The sequence below is a fragment of the Hippocampus zosterae genome, chromosome 16, assembly GCF_025434085.1.
Source record: "Hippocampus zosterae strain Florida chromosome 16, ASM2543408v3, whole genome shotgun sequence".
In the NCBI taxonomy this organism is placed as follows: domain Eukaryota; kingdom Metazoa; phylum Chordata; class Actinopteri; order Syngnathiformes; family Syngnathidae; genus Hippocampus; species Hippocampus zosterae.
Genome location: NC_067466.1, coordinates 12,428,929 through 12,453,816, shown reverse-complemented (window position 1 = coordinate 12,453,816; position 24,888 = coordinate 12,428,929). Strand labels below are relative to the sequence as shown.

Sequence of the window (24,888 nt, the reverse complement as noted above, 5' to 3'; positions counted from 1 at the left end):
AGTGTTGACCAAATGACCTACTTCTAAGTTACAACAATTTTTAGTTAGACACCAATTGATCCCAGTTGCCTCTGCCTCTGGCACCTTTAACCAGAACCTTTTTTTCAATGATAACAATAAGCAGACAAAAGCACACACATATGTATGTCGAGTTATTTGGGGGGATGTTGCAGCAACTTGACAGGCAGCTCCCTCTCACTATCCTCACATGTGTGCTGTTCTGACACACATCTGTCTTGTGGATTAAAAGTAACGAACAATGATCAAAGACAGAACTTTTAATCAAAAAGGGAGTTAGTGATAACATGCGATCGATACCGTTCTAATACCGTTAAACTACAACTGATTAAAGCTGGTTAGCATGTCGACCTCACAGTGCAAAGGTGCAGGGTTCAATTCCGGTCCCAGTCTTCCTATGTGGCGTTTGCTTATTTTTCCCACCACATACCTGCGTGGGCTTACTCAAAGTACTTCGGTTTCCTCCCACATTCCCATAACATGCATGGCCGATTGAACACTCTAAATTGTCCCCAGGTGTGAGTTTGAGATGGTTGTCTCTGTGTGCCCTGCAATTGGCTGGCAACTTGTTCAGGGTGTCCCCCGCTGACCTCCCAAAGACAGCTGGGATAGGCTCCAGCATGCCCTGCGACTCTTGTGAAGATAAAGCGGATTGGAAAATGGATGGATGTTTAGTAATTCCTTTACCTTGACAGCTCTCATTTTCTCTGTGTCCAGACCATTTGCATAAATGAGAAAACCCTTTCATTCTCGGAGCAAGAGTGAATGTCTTCCATCCATATTTACATGGTGTAAATGTCATCTTTCAGAGAATGAGAAGTGCCACATTCAGCTGTAGCAACGAGATCTGATGATGAAGATGATGGAGGCGGTAACAGTACCAACTTGGACACTGAAAACACAGGTAATGCTTTCAGTTTGACTTGGACCATCTGTGACTGCACCATTGCTATGTTTCTGAGATGTAAGGAATTTCATTTGAGTACATCATCTTGCTACAAGGCACCTACAAAAGGCCACCGAAGATGCAGTCAATTAAAGAAAGAAATTATGCTGATGACGACATGAGTGATGTTTCTGGCAGTGAATATGGCGGTAATGTTTTTTTGTCCGACTTGAATCCTCTTTTGCTGTATTATTGGCATATTTCTGAGATGCATGTGGAAAGAACTTTGATTCTATCAAAACATTATTTTATAGATGGAGGGGTGTGCCATAAGACAGTTAAGAAGACTGTCAAGAAAAAAAAGACAATGTTGGGAAGACATGGATTGGGTGAGTCTCTAACATTAGCACAAGTGACATGTTACAGACCTGGCATTAGTAAGATTTTTTTTCTTTCTCTAAGTCAGGGGTGTCAAACTCATTTCACTCTGTCAAACTCAGGCCACATTGGCCTCGGTAGATGTTAAGTGGGCCGAGCCATTAAAATTATACCGTACTCTGCTATAAAGAAGCACAAGAACATTCGGAAATGTAGAAATTTAATGAACATATCTTTTTACAAAACATTTCATGAAGCACCTTAGATTTCCTTAGACAAATGTGCGATTGACTTTTATCATTCACATATATGCATCGCAACTGATTGTACAAGGGCACTAAACAAGTAATTGGTGTTGAAAAATACAGTGATGCACTTTTAGATTAAAGGAGATTTGTGAAGAAAGGAATTTTTAAGCCTTGTGCATATAAATTATAAATTTAATCCCTGCCTATACCTTACAAACTAAAGTGCCATTAAATGTGTAAAGAACAATGAATTCAAATGTCCTTGATAGCATCTGCTGTTTTGGGTCCGTCCGTATCAGTGACAGACTTAGACTGCTGTTGTCTTCTTCTCAAAACAATGTCTTTCTACTCTGATCAAAACGGCGTGTCCCCTAGCGGATACTCCATGAATTGCATGTTATTCAAAATTTTCGTTCCATGTCTTTTCTGCATTTTTTTCACTTTTAAATGATCCTGCGGGCCTGATCAAACCTGCTTGTCGGACGGTAACGGCCCGCCGGCCGTATGTTTGACACCCCCGCTCCAAGTCCTGATTGTTTTTTGTACATTCCAGTATATCAGGAATTACAAATGTGTATCATCAAAGCATATTCACCCAAAGTATATTATTATTATTATTTACAGTCTATGACGCATCTTTCACACATGGCCAAGAACAACCATCAACATCAGGGAGCGCCACCAAACGAAAGAGGATTGCAACACTTACACATGATGACGATGATGTTGAAGACAGCGGTGAGTCAGTGCATCGTCAACACAACTCAAAGTTTCATTACCATTATACTAACATGCCAACTTTCTTAGATGAAGAGGACAAAAAGACTGGACACAGATCTCTTGGGAAGAAGAAGACAGCAGTTCGAAAAGAACATAGTGAAGTTGGTAAGATGAATTTCTGTTGGATAGATCCGTATAACAATTTAAGAAACTCAAACAGCACAAGTCACTGTGACTTGCAGATGGAAAGACGAGTCGTTGAAGTGGTCTCCTCAGTTGTAAAATTGTCTTCAATTTCTATTGTATAGCAATTTCTCTTACAGGGTTATGATATAATTTGGTTACAGTAACACACTGATTGTAATTGAATCCAATTAAAAAAAAAAATATGACCAAAGAGAGATACAGTCGAACCTCTCGACAACGAAATCATGTTTGCAGCCAGAAATATTCACATTCACACCATCACTGAGCAGGAACTGATCCCACACAAGTCATGCGAGTATACCACTACACCACAGGTGTCAAAGTCAAGGCCCAGGGGCCGGATTTGGCCTGCCACATCATTTTATGTGGCCTGCAAAAGCAAATAAAGCATGTCGAATTCCATGAGGCTTGCTAAAGTCTGAACCAAAATCTCAAAATTTCATATGAAGTCCACAAGAACAATCGTTTTACTTCTGATTTTAAAAGTAGTTATCCATCAATATGTTATGAGTGGTGTATGTAATGTGGAGGTGATTAAATATGTATATGGTCTCCCAAAATTCATAATGGCCCTCCAAGGGAAACCATAACTACAATGTGGCCCATGCCAAAAATGAGTTGGTCACTCCTGCAATACACCATCAGCAACCAGAAGTTACATATTTGGTATCTGACATTTGAATGTATTGTAAAATAATGCATTTCACTGCAAACAAGGAAAACTGGTAATGCATACCGTATTAGATAATATTCACCACATATGTTGCTCTGAAATCGGCACAGTGGTTCAGGCTTTGATTGTAGCTTCGAAACATGAATGTCAACAGTGCCGCTGGATTAACATTTATCGCGGCCTCTGTGTGTCATGGATTTTTTCAAACATATTCATTAAAAAAAAGTGAAAATGCTGCAAAAGGTCCTCAAGAGGCAGTGAAAATAATCAAAACAACAGCGAGTCACATAGAGCAACATATACAGGACTGTGTTTACTGTATTTCGTTATTTATACACTAACCTAACCTAACTTATACATGTTTAAATATATTAGTATATAGCATTAAGTACTGTTAATTACTACAAACATGCATGTATACCAGTACATTTGGCCTTATAAATATTTATACTCATACACATGTTCATATACCTATATGGAGGGTGGGGGGGTTTTGCTACTTAGCGGATCACTGTACTTGCAAAGACTGTTTTTTTCTGTATGTTCTTCACAATAGAAGGCTTCAGACATAGAAAACAAAAGTTTGGGGCATGCTGGAGCCTATCCTAGCCGTCATTGGGCTGTAGTCAGAGTACACCCTTTAGTGGTTGCCACCCAATTGGGGGGCCCACATAGATAAACAAGACATTAAAGGCGGAGACTAGGCAAAAAACCCCACATTAATTTTAAGGATATTGAAAAATATTAAATAATGTAAAGAGCATAACACTCATGAATCATGCCTTGAGGGAAATTGCTGCTGAGGTGTTTTTAAGTCAACAAAGTTGCTTTAAACTAGATGCCTAAAACATGTTTTGAATCAATGCATTTTTGATTCAATGCAGTTTTTATTCTGGTCCTGTTATCAGTCAAGGCAGCGTTCAGATTTTAATACAACTTCAAGAATGTCTGTTTATATTCAACTAAACCACTAATAACCCTCTTTTTTTCCCTCCAGAATTGGAAACTAAAAAAAAGGAAGAGACCCGGACTCCAAAGGAAAGAGCAGCAATTGATCGACACCTTTCAAAATTTGTAGCATTAAAGAAAGTTCCCAGGAAAGATGACTGCGTTAAGTGTCGTAGTCAAGCATCGCCAGACCTTGAAGACCGCACATGGAGAGATATTCCACAATGAAATTATTAAAAGATATGTAATTGGGGAAAAAGCTTGAAGATGAAAGATAGAGAGAGGGAAAGACATAGGGGGGAGATAGATGAAGGGAGAGAGGGAATGGGATGGATGAGAGAGAGGGGAGAAAAGGAATAGAGTTTGAAAGCACAGTTATTTGGTAGGGTATATGTGGGTTCATGTGTCAGGTTGTGGCGCAGCAAGTTTTTTTAGTGTGCGTTTTGAAGGTTGAAGTTTTTCAGGTGTTCTTGTAAGTTTTGAATAAGAGTACTTTTGTTTGTCAAAAATAAATCATAAAGTCAAGTCAGCTTTTATTGTCAAATATGCTCTCTGTGTAATGTACAGCACAGATTAAAATACTTTCCTCTCAGCCACAGTGCAAACATGTGGCGTATTGAACACACAAATATCAGAACTAAATAAAACTAAATAAATGACAGTACCCTGTTAATGGTGATAAACTGTTTAAAAATAATATATCTGATTATAAATTTACATCATTAAATGTTTAGTAAGGTGAACGGCACCTAATCTACTTCAAAATCATTAAGAACGCATGGCCAGTGCCCGGTCCTCACTTATCTAGTTAAAAACTTTTTCTTAACCTTTGGTGTTTTATTTAATTTAAAGGAATGTATTGCCTAAGGGCGCCCTCCTGTGTCTAGAAATGTGTCTTTTTCATTTCTTTTTCAAGCAGAAAGGGTGGTCCTCGCTTTGTAGGCCTTTTTACTCGGTCCTCACTGTGCAGCAAGTGCAGGAATGTGTGTGTGTGTGTGTGTGTGTGTGTGTGTGTGTGTGTGTGTGTGTGTGTGTGTGCGTGTGTGTGTGTGCGCGTGTGTAGTTGAATATGGTTGCGTAATCACCATGTGCCTGGAGCCGGCAGCTCGTTAACCTGCCTTCCTTCCTGCTGTCACCTCAAACTAAATAAACACACAGGCTATCTGGGTGTGCATGCGTGCACACACACACACACACACACACACACACACCTAAATACCCATGCTTATACTCCAGTTCGTTCACATTTCCTCTCTACTTGTCTCGCTTTTACATGAACAAAAGTTGACTGAAGGTTTGGAGCGGGGGCGCAAGGGGGGTTCCCTTGGAGTCGGCTAGATCATACAGTATGTCTCGCAGCATACAGATGTACCAAGGTTAATTTAATGTACAAAAGTGAAAAAAAACAACAACTTTTTTTGGTTAACAGAAAAAAATAAAAAGGAAAGTTTTTATTTTCCTAAAAGCATTAACTCAAAACTATCATTCCAGTCAGTCATTTTGAGAGTTGTAATTTATTACACAATACTTAACACTTAACACTCAATATTGTTAAGAAAAAAATTCATACATAAATAAATACAAATAAAAATGAAGTATTGGGGGGGGGGGTCTAAGAACAAAACCACATTGGAATCTGTGCTCTCAATCATGGGATGTCTACAGTTGTGCCACACAAACACAGAAAGACCCAAACACACACAGAAAGTCAAAATGGGGGGAAAAAAAGTCCATGCAAGGTATTTTTCATTTAAAAGTCAACAGAAAAAACAAACAAAAACTTAGTCTCGATAGGCGTCAGAAATTTGAAGAAATGTCCTAACCATGACCAAATTGAGTGTATGAGCAAAATTGCAATCCACACCGGTTCCCTGCATCAAAACAAGATCGACTCGGGAGTTTCAAGGTGCGCTACAGGACTCTCCCAAAATGACAATAAGAAAATTTGCAGAGCTTGACAAATCTAAGCAAATACTTAATTCAATAAATTCATCCCAGATTTATGCGTTAAATGTTCACATACGGGATTTAAGCACAAATTCGGACAGTTTATCAATGAGGCCCAATAAAAGGATCATGGCTGTGGGTGGGTGCTGGGAGGGGTTGAGTGCCACGCAAACACAGAAAGACAAGAATACTCTCTCACACACGAGCACTAATGTGGAGCTTTTATTTACCCTGTGGGGAGGATGTTACGGTTAGGATGGGATACAACATGTCATTGAGGAATTCCTCCTCCCTGTCAGTGGAAAACAATCTGCTGGGAGTCTTCGGACTTTGTGACAAGACCCCCCCCCCCCAACACCCCGATAGCCAAATAAGACTACAGGTTTTATCTTGGGGCAAGAGTCGAAAACAAGCCACCTGGCTTGATGTTTGTATGTGTTGGGGGGGGGGGGGGTACAGACAAACAACTGTAAATATTGGGAAGGAAGTGCAGCTCTTGTTTTTATTGCTCCAGATGAAGTCATTGTTTGACAGAAGTTGTCTTCCTGCGCCATCCAATCTGGATTTAGTTAAATTCCTTTATGGAGAGGAAACCATTCAGGATGAATGAAGTCAACATTAACTTGAATGTTTTTAATGCTTGATAATTTGTTGCTCTGGTTAAGACAAGGGGCCACATTTGGGAACCCAAACATAAGACAAAATGGATGTGATGGATATTAAAAGGGCCTGGCTTCTGATAGAATATTTTTTTTCTCCCCTTCCACTTTTTCAAAATTAAATTAAATTATAATCCGGTAAAGCATCGCGAAACAACAATTTCAAACAAAGCAGATGAGTGCCGTTGTGCTTTCCCCAGAAAACATCACAATCTTCCCAAATGAGTACCACACACTGCACTTCATGTTAACACCCCATTTCACTTTCTTTGTCATGTGGCCTTTTAACTGTGCTTAATACCCACTTTTGAAAGCCAACCCTTCTTTTCCTAAACGCATAAAACCACATGAAACAAACCCACATCAAGCGCTTGTGTTTCTTTTATAAAAATAACTAACGCAGACCCTCTTTTTAATTTTTTTTAATATGCATTTATTCTTCACTTTGTAGCCTGCATCCCCACATTCATCATGTGGGCTCAGCTGGGGCACTTTTAAATAACTTCTTCTTTCGCTTAAAAAAAAAAAAAGTAACGCTTGGGGGAGTAAGCATTAATAAATATAAATAAATAATGTTTATTGCCAGCCAGACATGACCGTTGGTTTATGGGCCGCCTGTAAACTGGAAGAGGCAGCTTTAGAATTTACATAATTACTTCCTGGTGTAAATTACTCGAACAACCCCCACTTCCCCACAACCGCCTCATCGCACCCTAATTCTACTTTCTCCCTTACCGGGTTACGTGACTTGACAAAAGACTTAGTGCACTATTTGTTTGAAAGTCGAACCTCTAACTGAAGTTGGGCGAAGATTTCTTAACACACATGATGAAGTCCTTGTTTTGTCTGGCTGATGGAGGGAAAAAAAAACACGGCACCTTTTGTAATTTATGAGAGGTAGAAGCAAGAATATGGAATGATGTTGTGTGATCTGCAGTGATATTGAATGAAATGGCAATGTGGAAAATGAGGTGAAGCTGTTTGGTTCAATGTGTCATTGGGAACGAATGTGGAATTTGGGGGTGAAAAGTGTCGCTGGTTTTAGCGGGGATAGGATGGATTAATGTCATTTCCATGCAAATAATTCATTGCATGTCGTCTGCCTAAGTGGGGTTTCGTATACGTGATCCAAGCTATCACAATGAATTCAGAACGAAAATATTTCGAGTGACCACAGGAATCGAGTACTTTCATGACACAAAATTTGACGGCGCCAAAGAAAACAGACTTAATTTGTGAATTCACTACTCCGGTTTTTGAACAACCAAAACCATTAGGTAGTGGTCCCGATTTCTTCCTTCCCAATTTCTGTATGAAGAAATCCTGATTCTGTTTGTGTGTATGCGCATGTCACAATCCTTGTGTGTTGCTTGTGGATTTAGTCGCAGCACGCTTGTGCACTAATGAATGCATTGTGTGGTTGCGCGAATGTGTGTGCATGGATAAATGGACGTGATTGTGTTTATTTGATGACTGTGTGTAGGACACAGGAAGCCATAGGGGGCCCCTGGCTCTTGCTGTTTGTTATAGAGTGAGCTGGAGGTAGCGTGTGTGTGTGTGTGTGTGTGTGTGTGTGTGTGTGTGTTATAGTGGAGCCAGAGTGTGGTGCACACATGCTCACACACTTACATTTTTTTTCTTGTGTGGACCCATCAAAGGTCCACACAAGATCCTGATAATCAAGGTTGCGTTACATCAAGATATAAAGACAAGCAACAATTTATTTAAAAATGATCATCAGCCAAATGCAGTGGAGCCTTGAGATACAAGTGACCCGAGTTTCACAAAAAAGCTTAAGTTCGGCATTGTGAACAACTCTTAAAAATAGCTTCAAACTGTGAATGCCTCTTCCAGTTGCTGTCAAAATAAAAAAAATGAATTGTATTTCAAACGACCACGTAACTTTGACTTTAAGTCTGCAAGTTTAATGCTAACACATGAACGTGATAGATGGGCTAATGATTAGCATCTACATGGTGTTATGAGTTGAATAGATATTTGAACTCTAACAGTGTAGCAACACATGTAGACAGACAAGACAACAATACTAACAGTTGTGCATCCTTAATGAATTTAATGAATAACATTATTGCAGATCACTGAGATACTTGTCTCTGAAAATAAGACAGTGTTCAGTGTGTTGTCGTTAGCAGATGCTAACATTGCCAACGCCACATGCCAGTATGTAAATTAGCAGAGTTGTGACGTCACCGTTCTTAAGCATGGGCAGATTTTTGCTAATAGGCAGTAATATAAGGCGAAAGGCACCAAATATTTGTATAAAAACTATTTAAAAGGTCAGTTTTCCATAATATGTCCCCATTCAGACTCGATTACGCACCAACTAAGTCATGGATTTCAATGTTCATCTCTAAAATAAACCATTTTAAACTACGTAACCACCCCCTGCTGTAAAAGTATTATCTGTTTGCACGCCAACAGTCCACTGCAGACTGTAAACATCATTTCGACAACAATAATTTTTCCAAATACCATCTCTCCCCTAATTACTCTGCTTCTCATAGCCACACTGCGGTTTGGCTGAAGTCGGTTGAGAGTTTGGCCACATCCGCTTGGGTTTGTGGATGGCTATTTGGCTCGGACGCTGCCCATTTTGAGAGCAATCTTCTACTTTTTCTACCCTCTGACACAGATATTACGTGTGGTTTCGTCCATGAGGTTCTCCAACACACAAGGCGAGCATTTTTTTTTAATGTGATGGGGGGGGGGAAAGTGGCAGAGTGAAAATGTGAAGTCTTATCAGAAACCGTGGCATTGAGGTGCTGAATGGTCATGTAAAAATGTAAAGGGTCAACCGTTTTTATTTATTTATTTATTTCAAAGAAAATTACAATTAAACTTGTTCAAATTACTTTGTAAAATCAAAATGGCATAGAGCCTGTGAGACATTTTAGTATATGAGGGGATACATTTTCACCGAGTTAATTGGTTCAGCCCCAAAGTGGTGATTTGATTTGCCCCAAAAATAACAATGAAAAAATATGAAGAGGGTGCGAATAATGACGGCACATATTTAATGTCATTTTTGTAACTTGGATGTAATCCTTCCCTGTTTTTTTTTTTTAAATCTCATGTGACTTCCCTCTTGACAGTATTTGCCTGTGTGGTTGCCAAGGTAAAGCATCTCTCATGTTTATCGTCCCCTGAAAATGAAAGGGACGCAAGCATCTCATTTCTTTTGTATTTTAATTGATCTGCCCCAGCCTCCGTCTCCATAATCGATGCCTCCTGCTTATTTGCAGTCGAATCCTGAAGACCAAATATGCATGTGTGTTTGTGGAGAATACAACAGGGCCTCTAATGTGTTCCGTTGGTCCCAATAGAGACAGGAAGTCGGGCATGTCATTGTACTTGGGGGGACAGAGGGGTCTTTGTTTGGAGCGAGGCCGCTGAGCAGGTGCCTCACTTTCTCTCGCTCTCTCCACACACACACACACATACACACACACACACACACACACACACACGTCTGTCTGTGTTCATTTTAGAAATATTACACTTTTAGCATGTATTGTACACACACAGTACAATGAAAGACAATTCATTTATCTTCATCTGATTTATGATTTTGACCGTCGAAGGAATAATGTTCCTATTTTCGCCGCTTGGAATTGAAATGGAATTGCATGGGACAGGAGAAGTGAGCAAATCTCTTTTTTCGTCAATGGATGCTCCAGCTTCTTGTTGACTTTGAAACTTAGCTTGTAGCCGACGTGTGTACATTTTGAGCATGACGTCTCTGATCCACTCGTTAAAGGACACTTTGATTCTCTCCTCTTTCATCTCAAACTGCTTCAAACAACAAAGCGTGTGTCGGAAAAGTGGTTAGAACTGCACGACTGTCCGTGTTTTATGTTATTATTTTACTTTATGTTAACTGTTTTGTTAAGCGCTTTGTTGCAGCTGCCGCTGTTGTGAAAGCGCTATATAAATCAGCATGTATTGTATGTATTGTATTGTATTTTTGGAAATCACTGCTTCAACTTTGTGATGGGATGCAGCCTTAAATAAGATAAACATTATTACGTTCCATGTCTTGAAATCTTTATTCAAACGCATTGTCTTTAAAAAAAAAAAAGCACCATTTAATTTCCCCCTGGCTCGTATGCTCATCTCATACTATTAATATACATGTGATGACATCACATGAGAGATGAGAAATAGCAACCAAAGCCATGCTAACAATAGCATCTTTGCTCTGGTTCAATTATTTTGTTTTTGGTATTTTAACATTCTATTGCATGTCTTCATATGGAAAAAAATCACAAATCCTCATGCAAATGAGCTTTTTAATGGATGTCATATGAGGTGAATAAATATGTGGGTCATGAAAACGATGTGTTTGAATTGGTTTGCTGTGTGCGATACTGTAACTTTTTCACGTTTCCCCAAAAAGCCTTAATGGCGACACGTGACCTTTCGTCACAGAGTCACATGACGGGAAGGTGACAGGAAGAGAAAAGGTCAGACCGCGTGAAGCCGAGAGTGGCGGCGAAGCTAATAAAAAACAAAAGCATTGAACCACAGTGGCACATGCCCTAAACACACACATGCTAATACGCACACACACACGCACACGCACACGCACACGCACTTTCACATATGTGAGGAAACGTGACTTGACCTCTCTTCCCTCCTCGCCTATAGGCGTTGTTGTGTGTTCGTGTGGCGGGTTGCCATGGCGATGTTCCTTTTTGCTCACGATATTGACTAAACAGATGTATGTTAACAGGAAGAGGGTCGGGGGGGGGGGCATTCCAATGACGCCCAAGTAGATGTGAAAATTTACAAGAGCAACCTTTTTTGTATTTATTTATTTTTTCTTCCCCAAGAGCCTCGTCCAGTAGATATCACGGTGGCACATCCGAGCTCGGAAGCGGATGTGATCGCCTGGGTCGGCCCCGCCACAACACAACTGTGCTCATACGTGAGCTGTCAAGAACGTCCATATTAATTTCGGGCCATGTGTGCGAGCGAGTTGTTTATAGCACCATGAAGCAGTGTCTCGGCATGCGTACATATCCGTTCCCGTCGAGTGCTCGCGTTTCCACTCTGATGTGTAACATGGATATATTTACTTTTCTTTCCACCATCTGTCCATATTGAAAGGTGGAACGTGTGATCTGGGGAGGCGTTTGCAATCATGGTGCGGTGTTCAAATGAATCGACAACTGTTTCAATTAATTGTTTTGAGATGGTGTTTAACTGAAAATAGAAAACTCCCATTGCAAGTTCTCACTCTCATTTTTTTGGTCCTGCCTGATTGTATTAAATCAAAAGAAGACGTCTGTTTTGACTTTCGAAAACAATGATCAATATGTTATGCACCAAAACAATGAATGGAATGAAAAAAAAAAACCCGGCATCTTTATCTATTCGTAAAAATAAGTATTTGCAGCCATAGTTTCAATAATCTGCATTTGTATAGTTTAAAGCAGAGTCAAGAAGTCAAAAATTGGGGATGGCCATTTTGTTTTGCAGTGCCACTTGCTGTCAACTCAAAATGACATCACAGTGCCTAAGGGCTCAGGTGTCAGCCATGATGGCTCACCTGTTATCTGGCTTCGACCCTGTGACGTTCGCAAACTGAGTCCTTTGGCACTTTTGATGTCGTTTTCAGTCGACGGCATGTGTCAGTACAAGGCAAAATGGCCGCCCCCTGAGATTGATCAAACCTGGTGGATTTTTCTGTTTTATCCACATTCCCCAAACATAATATGAATCAAAATACCTCGTTTAGACTAGTGGAGGCACATAGAACATGTCTTCAGGAAAACTTGCAATTTGACTTCTCCTTGAAATATGAAGTAGCCTCAAGCTACTCAAGAAGTGTATCTAGCGAGTCGCGCTTTGCCTCCCTCGTGTGATATTGCTGAATTGCTGTTTATTTAGTTTCAATTAAACAGTACCAGATAAACAACAATGATTGAGTAATAAATACTAAAGGACAAAAAGAAAGATCTATCTATCTAAGATGTATCTGATAACTAAACCAATAGTCATGCTAATTCCGATAGCATGAACTACAGAACACATTTCGGACCATTCAAAATGGAGATTTGAGGGTTCCCTGTTTGTCATGTGGAAGATTCCGGATCTTGTTAGTTTTGCACAGCTGTAGCAAGTGTGAGTCAGATGCACAGAAAGGAATCCAAACAATGTTTTGCAAGAAGAGTTCTATTATTCATGTTTGAACTGATCTGTAAGTGCGCATGTGTGCGTCTGCGTGCCCGCTTTTATAGTGTGTAGTGTCATTCACGAAGTCAGAGGATGAATGTTTGCAATGTTATTGTGTCGGCGCTGGCCCGCGTCCAGAGGAAGTGCTCGGCTTTGACAATGCGCTCAGCAGGAATGCACTGCGGGCCGCCGCCGCCGCCAAAGTAGGCGTGGCATTGCTCCGGGGGTCAGAAGCCAAGTTTGGTTACTTCGGCTTTTTCGGGAGAGGGGAGGGAAAACCGTCCTGCTCTGTTGTTGTTCAGAAAGATGGAAGAGAGGTACACGAGTTCTTGTGGACCGGTGGGTGAATAGATGGGAATGAGAGATCGGTGTGTGTATGTGCATCTCAGTTGTTTTTTTTTTTTTTTTTTGCTTGCATGTGTGTGTGTATTTTCCCTTGGAGAGGACGATCTGAAAGGAATGCAACTGTTTCCCTTGCACATGTCCACCCCCCCCCCCCCCTTAGGCAGCCAAGGGGCTTGTTGAAAACAGACACGCAACCGTGAAACGCACGCACACACACATACACACACACACACACACACACACACACTGAGGTTGTGGCATGGAAGGAAGTATCAAACTACACCGGCAGAATACTTATCAAGACTTGAGGAGCAAAAGCTGCCCATTAAGATTCCAGACTTTCTCTGCTTAACTGCTGCAATAGGAAAATAACGGGATGGCTGTAGAATGGAGTGAAACGACAACGTTTTCATGCAACAAATGTGAACAAAGTTACACAACTTTTGCAGCTCTAAAAAATCAAAAGTTCTGGCAATGTGAAGAAAAAAAGTGGATGGAAGCGCACAGCAGACTGCTGCCAAGGACGAACAAACCGAAACATGGGATTGTTTAAAAAAACAAAACTATTCTACAGTAACTCTAAAACCACATTTTGTCATCCAGGTGAATCTTTTACTTTCCAACAAATTAAGCATCTACAGAGGTTCACATACTCGGAAAAAGTTGTTCTCAACTTAATTTGTTCAGTAACTTTTGCTTGAAAGAGATGAATAAATAACTGAAAAACTGAGAAGAGGCAGTTGCTTTGCGGATATTAAAAAGAAAAAAAATCTTCTTACCTTCATGATCAGTTGACATTTTTTCACCAAGTTTCACATTTTGTTCACGAGCAAATTAAGCCTCTATCAATGCTATCATAATTGGGGGGTGGGGGGGTTGGGACACCCAAAATTTGCCAATGCCTTCTGCGAAAATTCACAATAAGCAGTTCCGTAACCTTCATGTAACTGACACACTAAAGCAAAATCATTCTTTATGTGCAGGTACACAAATGTTAAAAGCTCTATTTAACTGACAAAAATCATAATTAATTCTCATCTAATAAGAAGTAAATACTACACATATATTTCATTCATTCATCTTCCAAGCCGCTTGATCCTCAGTAGGGTCGCGGGGGGTGCAGGAGCCTATTCCAGCTGACTTCGGGCAGTAGGCGGGGGACACCCTGAATCGGTTGCCAGCCAATCGCAGGGCACACAGAAACGAACAACCATTCGCACTCACACTCACACCTAGGGACAATTTTAGAGTGGTCAATCAGCCTGCCATGCATGTTTTTGGAATGTGGGGGGAAACCGGAGCACCCGGAGAAAACCCACGCAGGCCCGGGGAGAACATGCAAACTCCACAGAGGGAGGCCGGAGATGGAATCGAACCCGGTACCTCTGCACTGTGAAGCCGACGTGCTAACCACTGGACTACCGGGCCGCCCATATATATATATATATATATATATATATATATATGTATGTATACACTGTATATTTCAGATGCACAGCAGTTTACCTGTGACATCCAAAGTGTGGAAATGTAAATAACATGCAACAGAGAGCATCATGAAAGTAACCGTCTCCCTCCCAAGTCCCCACTGAGGAAGTGAGTGGTTTTAATATTTATTTTCTTTCAAGTTCATTTTTCGTGCAATCTCAGACGTTTTTTTTTTTGTGTGGCGAAAGACAAAGCGCAGCGCGAGCTCTTTTGGGGCCCCACTGGTGGGATGTATGACATGAGCAGAGTGGTCTCATGGTGCCGTATAATGTGAGAACGGCTCGCAAAGAGGCCACTGTGCTGGACTGGCAGTGCCTGGTGATAAGAGGCTGTGGCCTGGATGGCCTCTCGGAGGGGAAGTGATGCAAGACACTAGCTCTTTGTTTGGTGGCATTACTTGGTCCCGTGCCAGCGGCCCCGCTGAAAAGAAGTTGAGCGCTTGGCTTGTTTGCCACCCGGGTGACTGACTCCATGGTGGACATGCTGATCGCCTGCATGACTTGCATGGGAGAAGGCAAGCGACAAGCAAAGAAAAAAAAAGAAAAAGAAATTGCAGCTAATCTCTCCTTTCTTGCACTTTCGTCTTCCGTGTTCAACCTCCTTAGCCTCAAAGTGACATTTGATCCGTGAATGGGTGAAAGTTAACTCCACATGTTAGGTTTGTGAATGTCTTTGAAATTCGCATGGCAAGACCCTCTGGCATTATCATGGAAAAACAGGCGAATTTACAAATATTTTAATACTCAAATTTGATCTAACGATGAAAAATTAATATCCGAGCAACATATAAACCAGGGATGGCTAACTCCAAGGCTCAAGGGCCTTTATCCTGCGTATTTTGGATGTTTCTCTCCTCTAACACACCTAATTCAAATGATCAACTCATCAGCAAGCTCTGCAGAAGCCTGGTAACGATTCTGATCGTCAAATGCTCACTAAATTGCTAAATTTCTGTTGTTTTCAACTGTTTACCCTCGAAGAGACAGAGGAATTGGCGAGGAAACAGACACTGTGGCGTAAAATACAGTTGGAACACATGACTCGCTTCTACAGGCTAGTGTCAATTGAACATTTTTTCATTTTTGTTTTGTCGAAATGTAACGCGTCAAGTCTTGGAGAAGTAACCTTAATCCGCCTATGACATATATTGGTTGCAGTAAAGTATGAGATTATTGGTTGATTGAAATAGCTGGAAAAAATGACACACACATCATAGTCCAACAAATGAAAAATCCAAATTGATTAAAATGGTAAATGGAGCGCAGCCTCATGTGTTTGTAACTTACCACACACCTCATTAAATTGTACATAAATGCCTTACATTGTAGTTGATAATAAATAGTGGCAGTTTCCTGTGTTGATAAGTATGCGAGCCGGTTAGGAAGTGGGGTGGAGATCACAACGTAGGTGTGAAGGAAGTCAAAATGTGTGTGTGTGTGTGTGTGTTGACAGAGGCGACAGGTAAACAGGCAGGTTGTTCACCTGTTGCAGTCGCAGTTGTGGCTGCGGGGCCTCTTGTGTGTGTGTGTGTGTGAGAGACGTCCTTTTTCTTGTGTTCTTGCTGTCTCACACATTCACCACCTTCTTTCGTCACTCCCAGGTGTGCTCAGGTAAACACCCAGGAAGTAAATGTCAAAAAGGGGGTGGGGGGATGGGGTGTTGAGCGCACCAAGAGAAGCCAGAAGGCCTCGGGTAACATACAGCACAGGTGGGCTGGAGAGTGGAAGCGTTAGCGTGCAATCTCAGCTTCAGCAGGCCTTGTGGGGAAAGGAATGTGACACATCCAGATTGTCACGAACCAACACAGTATACTTGTAATTTAAACTGCGCGCACACACACACACACATCGCATGCCATCGTTCGCATCTGACAACGATTTTCTCAGACTTATGTAATGCTCGCCATTCAGTCAACGCTTTATTTGGCCTTGGTGGGCCCGCCAATGTTTTATAAAGTGCGATCCATTCTCACACAGGAAGTGTGCGACTCAGGAAGTCCGCACGGTGATATAAAAAAAAAAAAAAATTTAAAAACCCTTGTAAATGCTTCGCCATAAAAGTAAAAACAAAGAACAGCAGTTAGTCACGAAGGTCTCTTTAAAAGACGTAAAGTTGAGTCAGAATGTGTGGAGAGTATATTGACATAGTAATATTGAAGTTAAACTCTAATTGATTCAATGAATCTATATTAGATACCCATATTGTAAATTTGTAAATTGTATTTTCATTGCAGTTTTCTACCTGGCTTAATGCTTGCAGCTAAATGTATGTTAGCCACATAACTTTGCCACATTTCTTAGCTAGCACGTCTTCCTGTATTGCCTTGACCACTTCGGTTATCAATCTATCAATCAATCCAACTGAGGTTGCTGCGTAACTTGTGAAATTGTCTTTTTCTGATTTGCTTATTTCTGTGAGCAAGATGTTGTTTTTTTTTAGCAAAAAATATCTGTTGATCCATACTTAGCTTTAAATGCCATTTTCTTTGGTATTAAGTTCACGTATTTATCGGCTTACAGTATAAGGTAGCAATGTATCGCCATTAGTCGGCCTAAGCTTCTTTTCTAACCACCCTAGGGTTAGTTAGGGTGTCAATCTATTGGTACAATGTGAAGATTGGTGTTTAAATTGTAATTGTAAGAACTGTAGCTACCTTCCATAGCTACTGTACTTAGCCTATCTCATTTAACAGGTTTTCTAAGCTAGTTATCCTGTAAACTAAGAAAAATGTCTTTTTTCGTTAGCAACTTGGCTTATCTTGTTTAGGGAACTAGTTTTTCTTTGTTAGTTACTCTATCCATTAGTACAACGTAAATGTTTGATTTAAGTCAAATTTATAAATATTTTTCAAATGCTAGTTTTTCAAGTATATTGCCCCTATCGTGTATGTTTGCGTTTTGTGTTCTGCACAACAGTCGACAAAAGAGGCAAAACAACAGCCTGTTGTATTTAACAATATATATTTCCATTGTCAATGTACATTCCATTGCAACATAAGCTTTCTTCACAAACAGAAAGTTGGCATCTAAATAAATACTATATAAAATAGAACTTCAAAATAAATATATCTATAAAGGGAAAACTTTTATATGAGAGCTTTTTTTTCCTCATTTGTTATATCTAAACACAAAAAAACAACAACAACAAAAAAAAAAGCACTGACTTCTTCGCTCCCCCAAACATTGCTGTTGCAAAGGCATAATCAGTATAATTGGCCCCAAAGTGAGCGACACAGGTGGAGAGGGTGATGGCGGTGTAGCATCCGAGGAAAAAAAATGAATAATAATAATAGTGTCATCATTTTCACGATTTACTCTATGTAAAATATATACCGGTAATGTAAAAGCGAGGCAGCTTTCAAAAGGCAGACAGTTGGGAAAGACAGGCAAAACAGGTGGCAACAACACAACCTTGAGCTGTGGCACAAATGCATGCAGAGCAGCTGTGTTTGTCAATCAAGACTGAAAAGAAGGGGAAGCAGCAGGAAATGAGTCAATCCAGACACGGGTGGATTGTGTTCCCTCTGTGCACTCCACAAATCCACAGGCGAGGGAGTTAGCTTAGCCTTTGTCTGCTAAAGAGCCACGGAGGGCATCAACAGCAGGAGTTTTTCCCAATATAAAAAAAAATACAAGTCAAATAAAATATTTTATTGCAGGGCACACTTTTTCCAATTCAAGTGCTTCCTCTCACACAAATCCTCAAATCTCTGTTTTTGCTCCCTTAGCCTCAAAATAGATAACTAATATATTCTCTATGTATTTTGTAATTAGTCGTAGTTATAGTGTACCATGCAACCTTTCAAGGACATTTAAAAGTCTTCTCCTCTAAACAACACAAACGTGAAACTATTTACAGCAAATAACTCGTTCACCTGCATAGCTTCTATTACTAAACATTATCGTCTGTGATTTTTCGTCCACACGCTCCGCCGCTGTTCTCCAATTTTGGCACCTTTTTCGAAACAGATTTTTTTCTTTTTTTTTTCTTTTTTATATTGCCACGTACATTCGATGGACAGTGTGTAAGCAGCTTTGTGCAACAAGACAATAGTGAGCAAAAGAGTTTAGCAGTCTACTGTGAAAATGGAGAAACAAAGACCAAATATTCCTTTATGCCCAAAACACAAAAGGCCTTCAGTCTTAAAGGGCAGCATGCTTTTTAAAATTATTTTCTTTCATTTTTTGGGGGAGAAATGGGTGTCATCATCCTCCCCTCCCCGTTAGTGCATAACCACTGGGGTGATTACCGCGGACAGCGATGACATGCTACCATACGTTCGCTTCCTTTGGCAAAAAGAAAAAAAAAGTCCTCATGCAAGCCACAAAAATAGACTTTAAAAGAGAACGCTATGCGGCACTAATGACGATGAAGACACCCGGGCCGCGCTAAAAGTAGCGCACATACCTCAGAACAGCTGAGGTGGTTCGTAATGTGCTTTAGAACGTTCTTTAAAAGGGGGTTAGCTTCCACCTAAGAAAAAAAACAAAACAGCGTTGTGCAAGTGGCGGGTTTAATTTTTTTTTTTCTTCTTGACCGAAAACTGTCTTTAATCCCGCCCCCTTCCCATGGATAGCACATTTCTGTTTTTCTTACTTTTACAATTATTAGCTACTGCCGTTCTGCCTACCATCTTTTCCTTTTGCACATTTTTCAGAGCAAACAGGAAGTAGCTTTTAGCTTAGCAACTCATATGCTACATTCAAGAGAAGTGGAAAGTCAGACGTTTCTTGTACAATCGCGCCACGCCACTCATAGTAGGGAGTAACATCTCCGAACTCAACTTCACAGATACTGTAAGCAACAATCTGGCATCCTACACTCATAACACAACTTCTTTTGCGCTTAAATTGTTTGGTAGTAGTTAATCATTGTTTATTTATTTAATTTTTTTTCTGTTTGACTCTGACGTCAAAGCTGCGAAGGGCATATTGGCGACTTCCCATCTTGAATGCAGCACAAGTTCTAAAGCTTTAGAGGACAGTCCCTGAGGTTTGGGTCCACGATACTTTAGCGATTATCCATTAGCCGCCTCTGAACTGATCCAGGGTCAGCCTGAAGGCTGAGTTGACGGTGTCAGTCTCGCTTTCTGAAAAATTACGATTATGTTGCTTTTCAAGACATTGAGGGGAATTTTAAATGACAATCTGTGGCAATATAAGAAATACTAGCATTACCAAGCTAGCACATTTCAACTGTTGGTGTTCAAAGCGGGACACTAGGCTGTGCTTTTGGGGTCAGGGAAGGGCTGTATATAGATATTTATCTCCATAATTTAGCCTCTATGAATATATCGTATCCCACGGTCATCTTATGGTTAGTTACAAAGTTAGCTGAGGGTACAATGTGCCTTTGGTTGTCCTCGCAAAACAACCCAAACTGCGGTCGGTCCGAGGGTGTCGCTTGTCGACTCTTCCTAGCAGCCAACACTCTGATCTTTAATCATCAAACCTTTCAAAAACAGGTCGAGAAGCTATTTAAGTACCTTTTTGTTTTACACGAGTCATCTTCCAGCAGATTAATGGGGTTGGTTAAGGAGTCCCTAGAGATTGAACATGTACTGTGGTGCTGTCCAGTTTGTTTTTAAGCAAGGCCAACGGCAGACAGGATGTCCTGGTATCAGGACCCCTGCTGCTGCTTCTCAAGTGTTCCCGCTTTCGCTTCCACGCCTCCATTTTTACACGCCGGGTCACCGCCCTGCAAGTTCTTGCACCGGCAGCCGGGCCTGCTGACATTGTCGTAGCACTTCTGTCCCAGTTTGGCCAGGCCCGTGGCTGGCAGGTAGCACACCAGACAGGGAAGGACGACGGAGAGGGCGGCCATGAAGGACCAGCGCGCGCAGCAATTGGCCTGCGAGCATGAGCACGGCTTGTCGGCACAGGAGCCCTCGTCGTCCTCGTCCTCGGTGCAGTGGTAGAAGATCCCCTTGACCAGGCACATGCAGGTGGCCGCATCCACCAGGCTCTGAGCGGAGCACAGGCACTCCTGGTTGCAGACCCAGCAGGCGGGCAGGGTCCGGGGAAGGGTGCACTCGGTGCATCGGCACTTGCCGCAGTGTTCGCAGAGGAGGAGGTGTTTCTTCTCTGCCGGGGAGGACGGGATCACGGCCGACCCCTGCTGGCTCCCCGTGGGCAGTTTCCCAGACTTGAGGTCCGGCGATTTAGAGGAGGAGGTACAGGAGAAAGTGGAAGAAGAGGAAGTGAGGGCTTTAGGTTCCGAGGAAACCAAGCAGCCTGGAGTTCGAGTCGTGATTGTGTTGATGAGGCCCTGGTGGGGGTGCGGGTTCGGGTGGTGGTCCACGGTGGGGGTAGGCGCGGCGTGATCCAGCAGCCTCTGGTCCGACGACGTGCTGCTACTGCTGCTGATCGAGCTGGGTCTCCCGCTGAAGGAGATCCATGGGTGTGTGGTGGTGTCGTGGTGAGGCTCGCACCGGCCGTGGTGGTGGTGGTGGTGGTGCTGGTGATTGTGATGGTTGTTGTGGTTGGCCCCCACGAACCCGTCTTGGTTGGGACCGGCCCAGTTGAGCCGTCTGTTCCCCGCCTTCTGACTCGGCGGCTGCTGAGAGACGACGGCGGGGCTGTCGATGTAGTCGTTCTCCACGTGCGAGGACTTGATCTGATCGATGGGGTAGATGGTGACGGGGTGCTGCAGGCGGCCGTAGGGCACTCGGCTGTCCAGCAAAGGCTGGGCTACGATGGAGGACGACACTCCCGGGATGTGCTGAGGAACCCTGGACTCCATGTGTCGGTTGGTACCTGGCACGTCGTCACTCTAAAGCAGCAATTAGCCCAACTACAATGAAAGAAAGGACAGTGAAGACCTCGGGCATCCGGTTTACAGTCTCCTTTGAAATTTCTTGGTTTGTAATCTGACTAGAGCGTTTTCAGACTCAATCCCAAATTACATCTGTGTTATTGAAATGGGACTAAATCATAAACCAAGGACCCCCCGCGCTTTGTCCTTGCGTTCAAGCGCATGATTGCTGTTGATCGCGTAGCTGCAATTGAGCACTTTTGTTCACCGGAACCTACATTAAATAACACCGTGTCAAATACGATTATTCTTCTGTCATCCGTAGGCTATTCAAACTCACTAGAGGGCATATTTGCATGATGTATGGGGATTCCTTTCTACGCTATGATGTACTTATAGCGTTTCCCCCCTAAATTACTTCCTCTCATTTCCGTCGCACCTCTGAGCATTCACCAGCATTTTTATCAGTTTATACTGTATGAATGAATCACCTAGTTAAAAAAGAAATGACCAACCCCCCCACCCCCCAGACACGACAACGATGGCGCGGCGCACACCTCCTTCTGGCAGTTTCTAACGCTTGATATGAATTTGATGTCGGTTATTTTTTCTTTTTGCCTGGCTGCTAAAGAGGAGACAGCACCACATAATTGGACTTGCGTGTCGAAATACCCCCCCCCCTCCTTCCTTGGTGCAAAGAATGAAAAAAGATGGAAAATAAAGAGGAAAACGACTTATTTTTGTATCTTCGCGTCAGCGACCCTTCATTTGAACGGGTATTGTTTGTTTGCCCAAATTGTGAATGATTCTTCGTATTGTTGGGTTGTCGCGTCGTTTTTTGTGAATGAACGCTGCTTGGCTGCACTGGCAGTTGCAAGCATGACTCAAAGCGCTGCAGTCATGACGATTCTCTCTTTCTCTCTCTCTCTCTCTCGCTCTCTTTTAGCAACCTCGCATCCAACGTGACGTGCTCACCGTCTAAAAACCTGATTTTTTTTTCTTATCGCTCCAAGCTATTTCCATAGCCAAGACATGGAATAAAAACGTGCGCATGTGCACGGTTGTTGTTGTTGTTTTTTTTTGTTTGTTTGTTTTTGATTTACCGGTACTCATTTCTAAAGAATGTGCAAAATCCTGTTTGACAAACCTGTTGTTGCACCGCTGGCACCGACACACGCTTGTGATCCAATCGGGATCATTATAAGCCGGAACTGTGCGTGCATGAGCTTTAGGTACTTGCGTGCGTGTGTGTGCGAGTGCACGCCCCCCCCCCCCCAACCATTCTCTCCCTTCCCTTCGATATGTGAATGGACTGAGTCATAAAACCCGGAGGCGGACGCTCTATCTCTATAAAATAGCGTGTTTATATGGGCTTTGTAACACGTGATGTATGCAAATAACAACGGGCACGGGTTAACCTTGATGGGAAGGAAATGGCGCACGGCTGCATTTAAATGTTGCCAGGTTGGGTAGCCAGATTGCCCCCCCCCCCCACAAAATGACCCGCGAATCTATTTTCTCTCGCTTTTTATTATTTATTGATTGCTTATTGGCATGCATTTGATAACGATTTGTGGATGTTGGTGAGAAACGGGGTGGTGGGGCGGGGGGGGGGGACACCTGTCATACTTGTTTTAAAATAAGATTTCAGTCAGATCAATAGCAGAAAAAAACCCAATCACACGAAATAAGCAATATGCTGTCATCTCCCCCCCCTCCTCCTCACACATTAAACGTCATAAGTTCGCCTTCCTCTGCCCTCAACTTTGCTTGGCGCTGGTTAAATATTGACTCCGAGTGCAAACACGACTCGAGCTTGTTGCAAAATTTTCACGATTCTCCTTCAGTGCAAACCGTAATGATTATTTGATTTCGTTTTAAACACATCCACGTTGAACCAAGAGTACTTACGGTGCTCTCAGGGTAAAAATGTCATCTCGTCGTTGCGCAACACGTCGATTATTCCCAATCGGCTGCGTGCGGCGAGTATAGCTCCAATAGCAGTGTTAAGTAGTCCAACTGGATGGAAGGGAAAACGCAAGGATTTAAAAATATGAGGGGGGCGGGGGGTTGTGGAGAGAAGACGCGATCTGTCGTGCTCTCCTCCGAGCCTGCTGGTGCGTAAAAAGGCGACTGCGGTTGTGGACGCGCAGCTTTTGGATGTGATGTTGCAACCTCCTCGGGAGGAGGAAAAAAAGGAAGAAGGGGAGGAGGAGAGGAGGGGGTGGGCTGAGTTTTTATGAATGGGAGGGTTAGGGAGGAAGAGGAGGGGGTTAGGGCTGAGGAGGGGGTGCAGCGCAGTTGCCTCGGTCGTTTTTTTTCTCTTTTTTTATGAATGGGAGGGACTGGGACTCGGGAGGTTGCATTTTTATGAATGGGGAGGATTCCGGGTGGTGCTGCGCATGCGTCAAGTCAAGTTTTATTTTTTTTTGCAATGTGAATGGGGAGGAATGGTGAATGAGATGAGAGAGAGGAAGGCAGGGGGTGTTTTTTTTTTGTTTTGGGTTTTTTTGTGTCGTCACAAGGGGAATGTCAGGTCTAATTTACATGAACGCCTTTATTCCTCTAATTCATTTATCTCCGCATAAAGCGGCAGGCTTTTGCTTTCTTCCTTGCATCTGCGATGATCGTTAGCTCAATAGCAGACCATTTTAAACGGGCTCTAAATGTCCATAACGACCATCCGAAATGGCTATTTTCTTGATGTTTATTGTCTCCTTGTGGTAAATTAATCTCATCTTAAAAATGAGGTGATACGCAGGGTCCGCCGTTGCGTATGTTGTACACGCTATTTCCAGATAAACGGTTGGAGGGATGATGTTCAATTTCATTGTTGGATTTTAGGTGGCATTAGGTTATATAATGCACAGTATAGGTTCATGCTATGTCAGTACACGGTGTCTTTTAGGAACCTGGACAAACAACACTATAAAGTTTCCTTCCTGTGCAACATGAGGTGTATGTACTTCTAGTGTGAAGAAACACGCACACAAGGAGGGGGAGGAGGAGATGGCTGCTACCCTTATTAGAGATGGTGTGTGTGTGTGTGTGTTTGGGGATGGGGGGGGTGGGCGGTGGTGGTGATGTTGGGGAGGGCAAACCAGCATGAGGGCAGGCAGGATTCACAAAAGGACAGGATGTTGTTGATTTGTACCGAAACCACACGCAGGAAATGAGTGTGAATTTCTTTTCTCTTTGACATCCTAGTGTGTGTGTGTGTGTGTGTGTGTGTGTGTGTTTGCTGCTGCCCACCACCACCCACACCCCTTGCTGCCCTCCCTTCCCGACTCACTCCTTCAGATAGGGGCTTTTAACCAGCCAAAGGTTGCCCCTATTAAGGGTTTGAATACATCACCATGGCAACGACAACACCTCCAAATTGGGATTATTGCCTTTTGGACAAAGACACTTGGAAAGAGG

At 42.3% G+C, this 24,888-nt stretch overlaps 2 protein-coding genes across 3 annotated transcripts in view; one reads left to right on the top strand and one right to left on the bottom strand.

Moving 5' to 3' along the window:
• The window catches only part of LOC127588084 (NEDD4 family-interacting protein 1-like), a 193,581-nt gene that overhangs the window by 30,763 nt on the left and 137,930 nt on the right, over positions 1-24,888 (top strand). The window lies entirely within an intron of this gene.
• spry4 (sprouty homolog 4 (Drosophila)) lies at positions 17,659-23,707 on the bottom strand. The gene is made up of 2 exons (XM_052046623.1): positions 23,380-23,707; positions 17,659-21,507 (listed from the first exon to the last, which is right to left on the bottom strand). Exon 2 carries the CDS (start codon positions 21,454-21,456, stop codon positions 20,335-20,337), a length of 1,122 nt encoding a protein of 373 aa, XP_051902583.1. The 5' UTR covers positions 21,457-21,507; positions 23,380-23,707; the 3' UTR covers positions 17,659-20,334.

Excerpts from the sequence above, each read along its gene's own strand:
- spry4 (XM_052046623.1), bottom strand. The coding sequence starts at position 21,456 with ATGGAGTCCAGGGTTCCTCAGCACATCCCGGGAGTGTCGTCCTCCATC.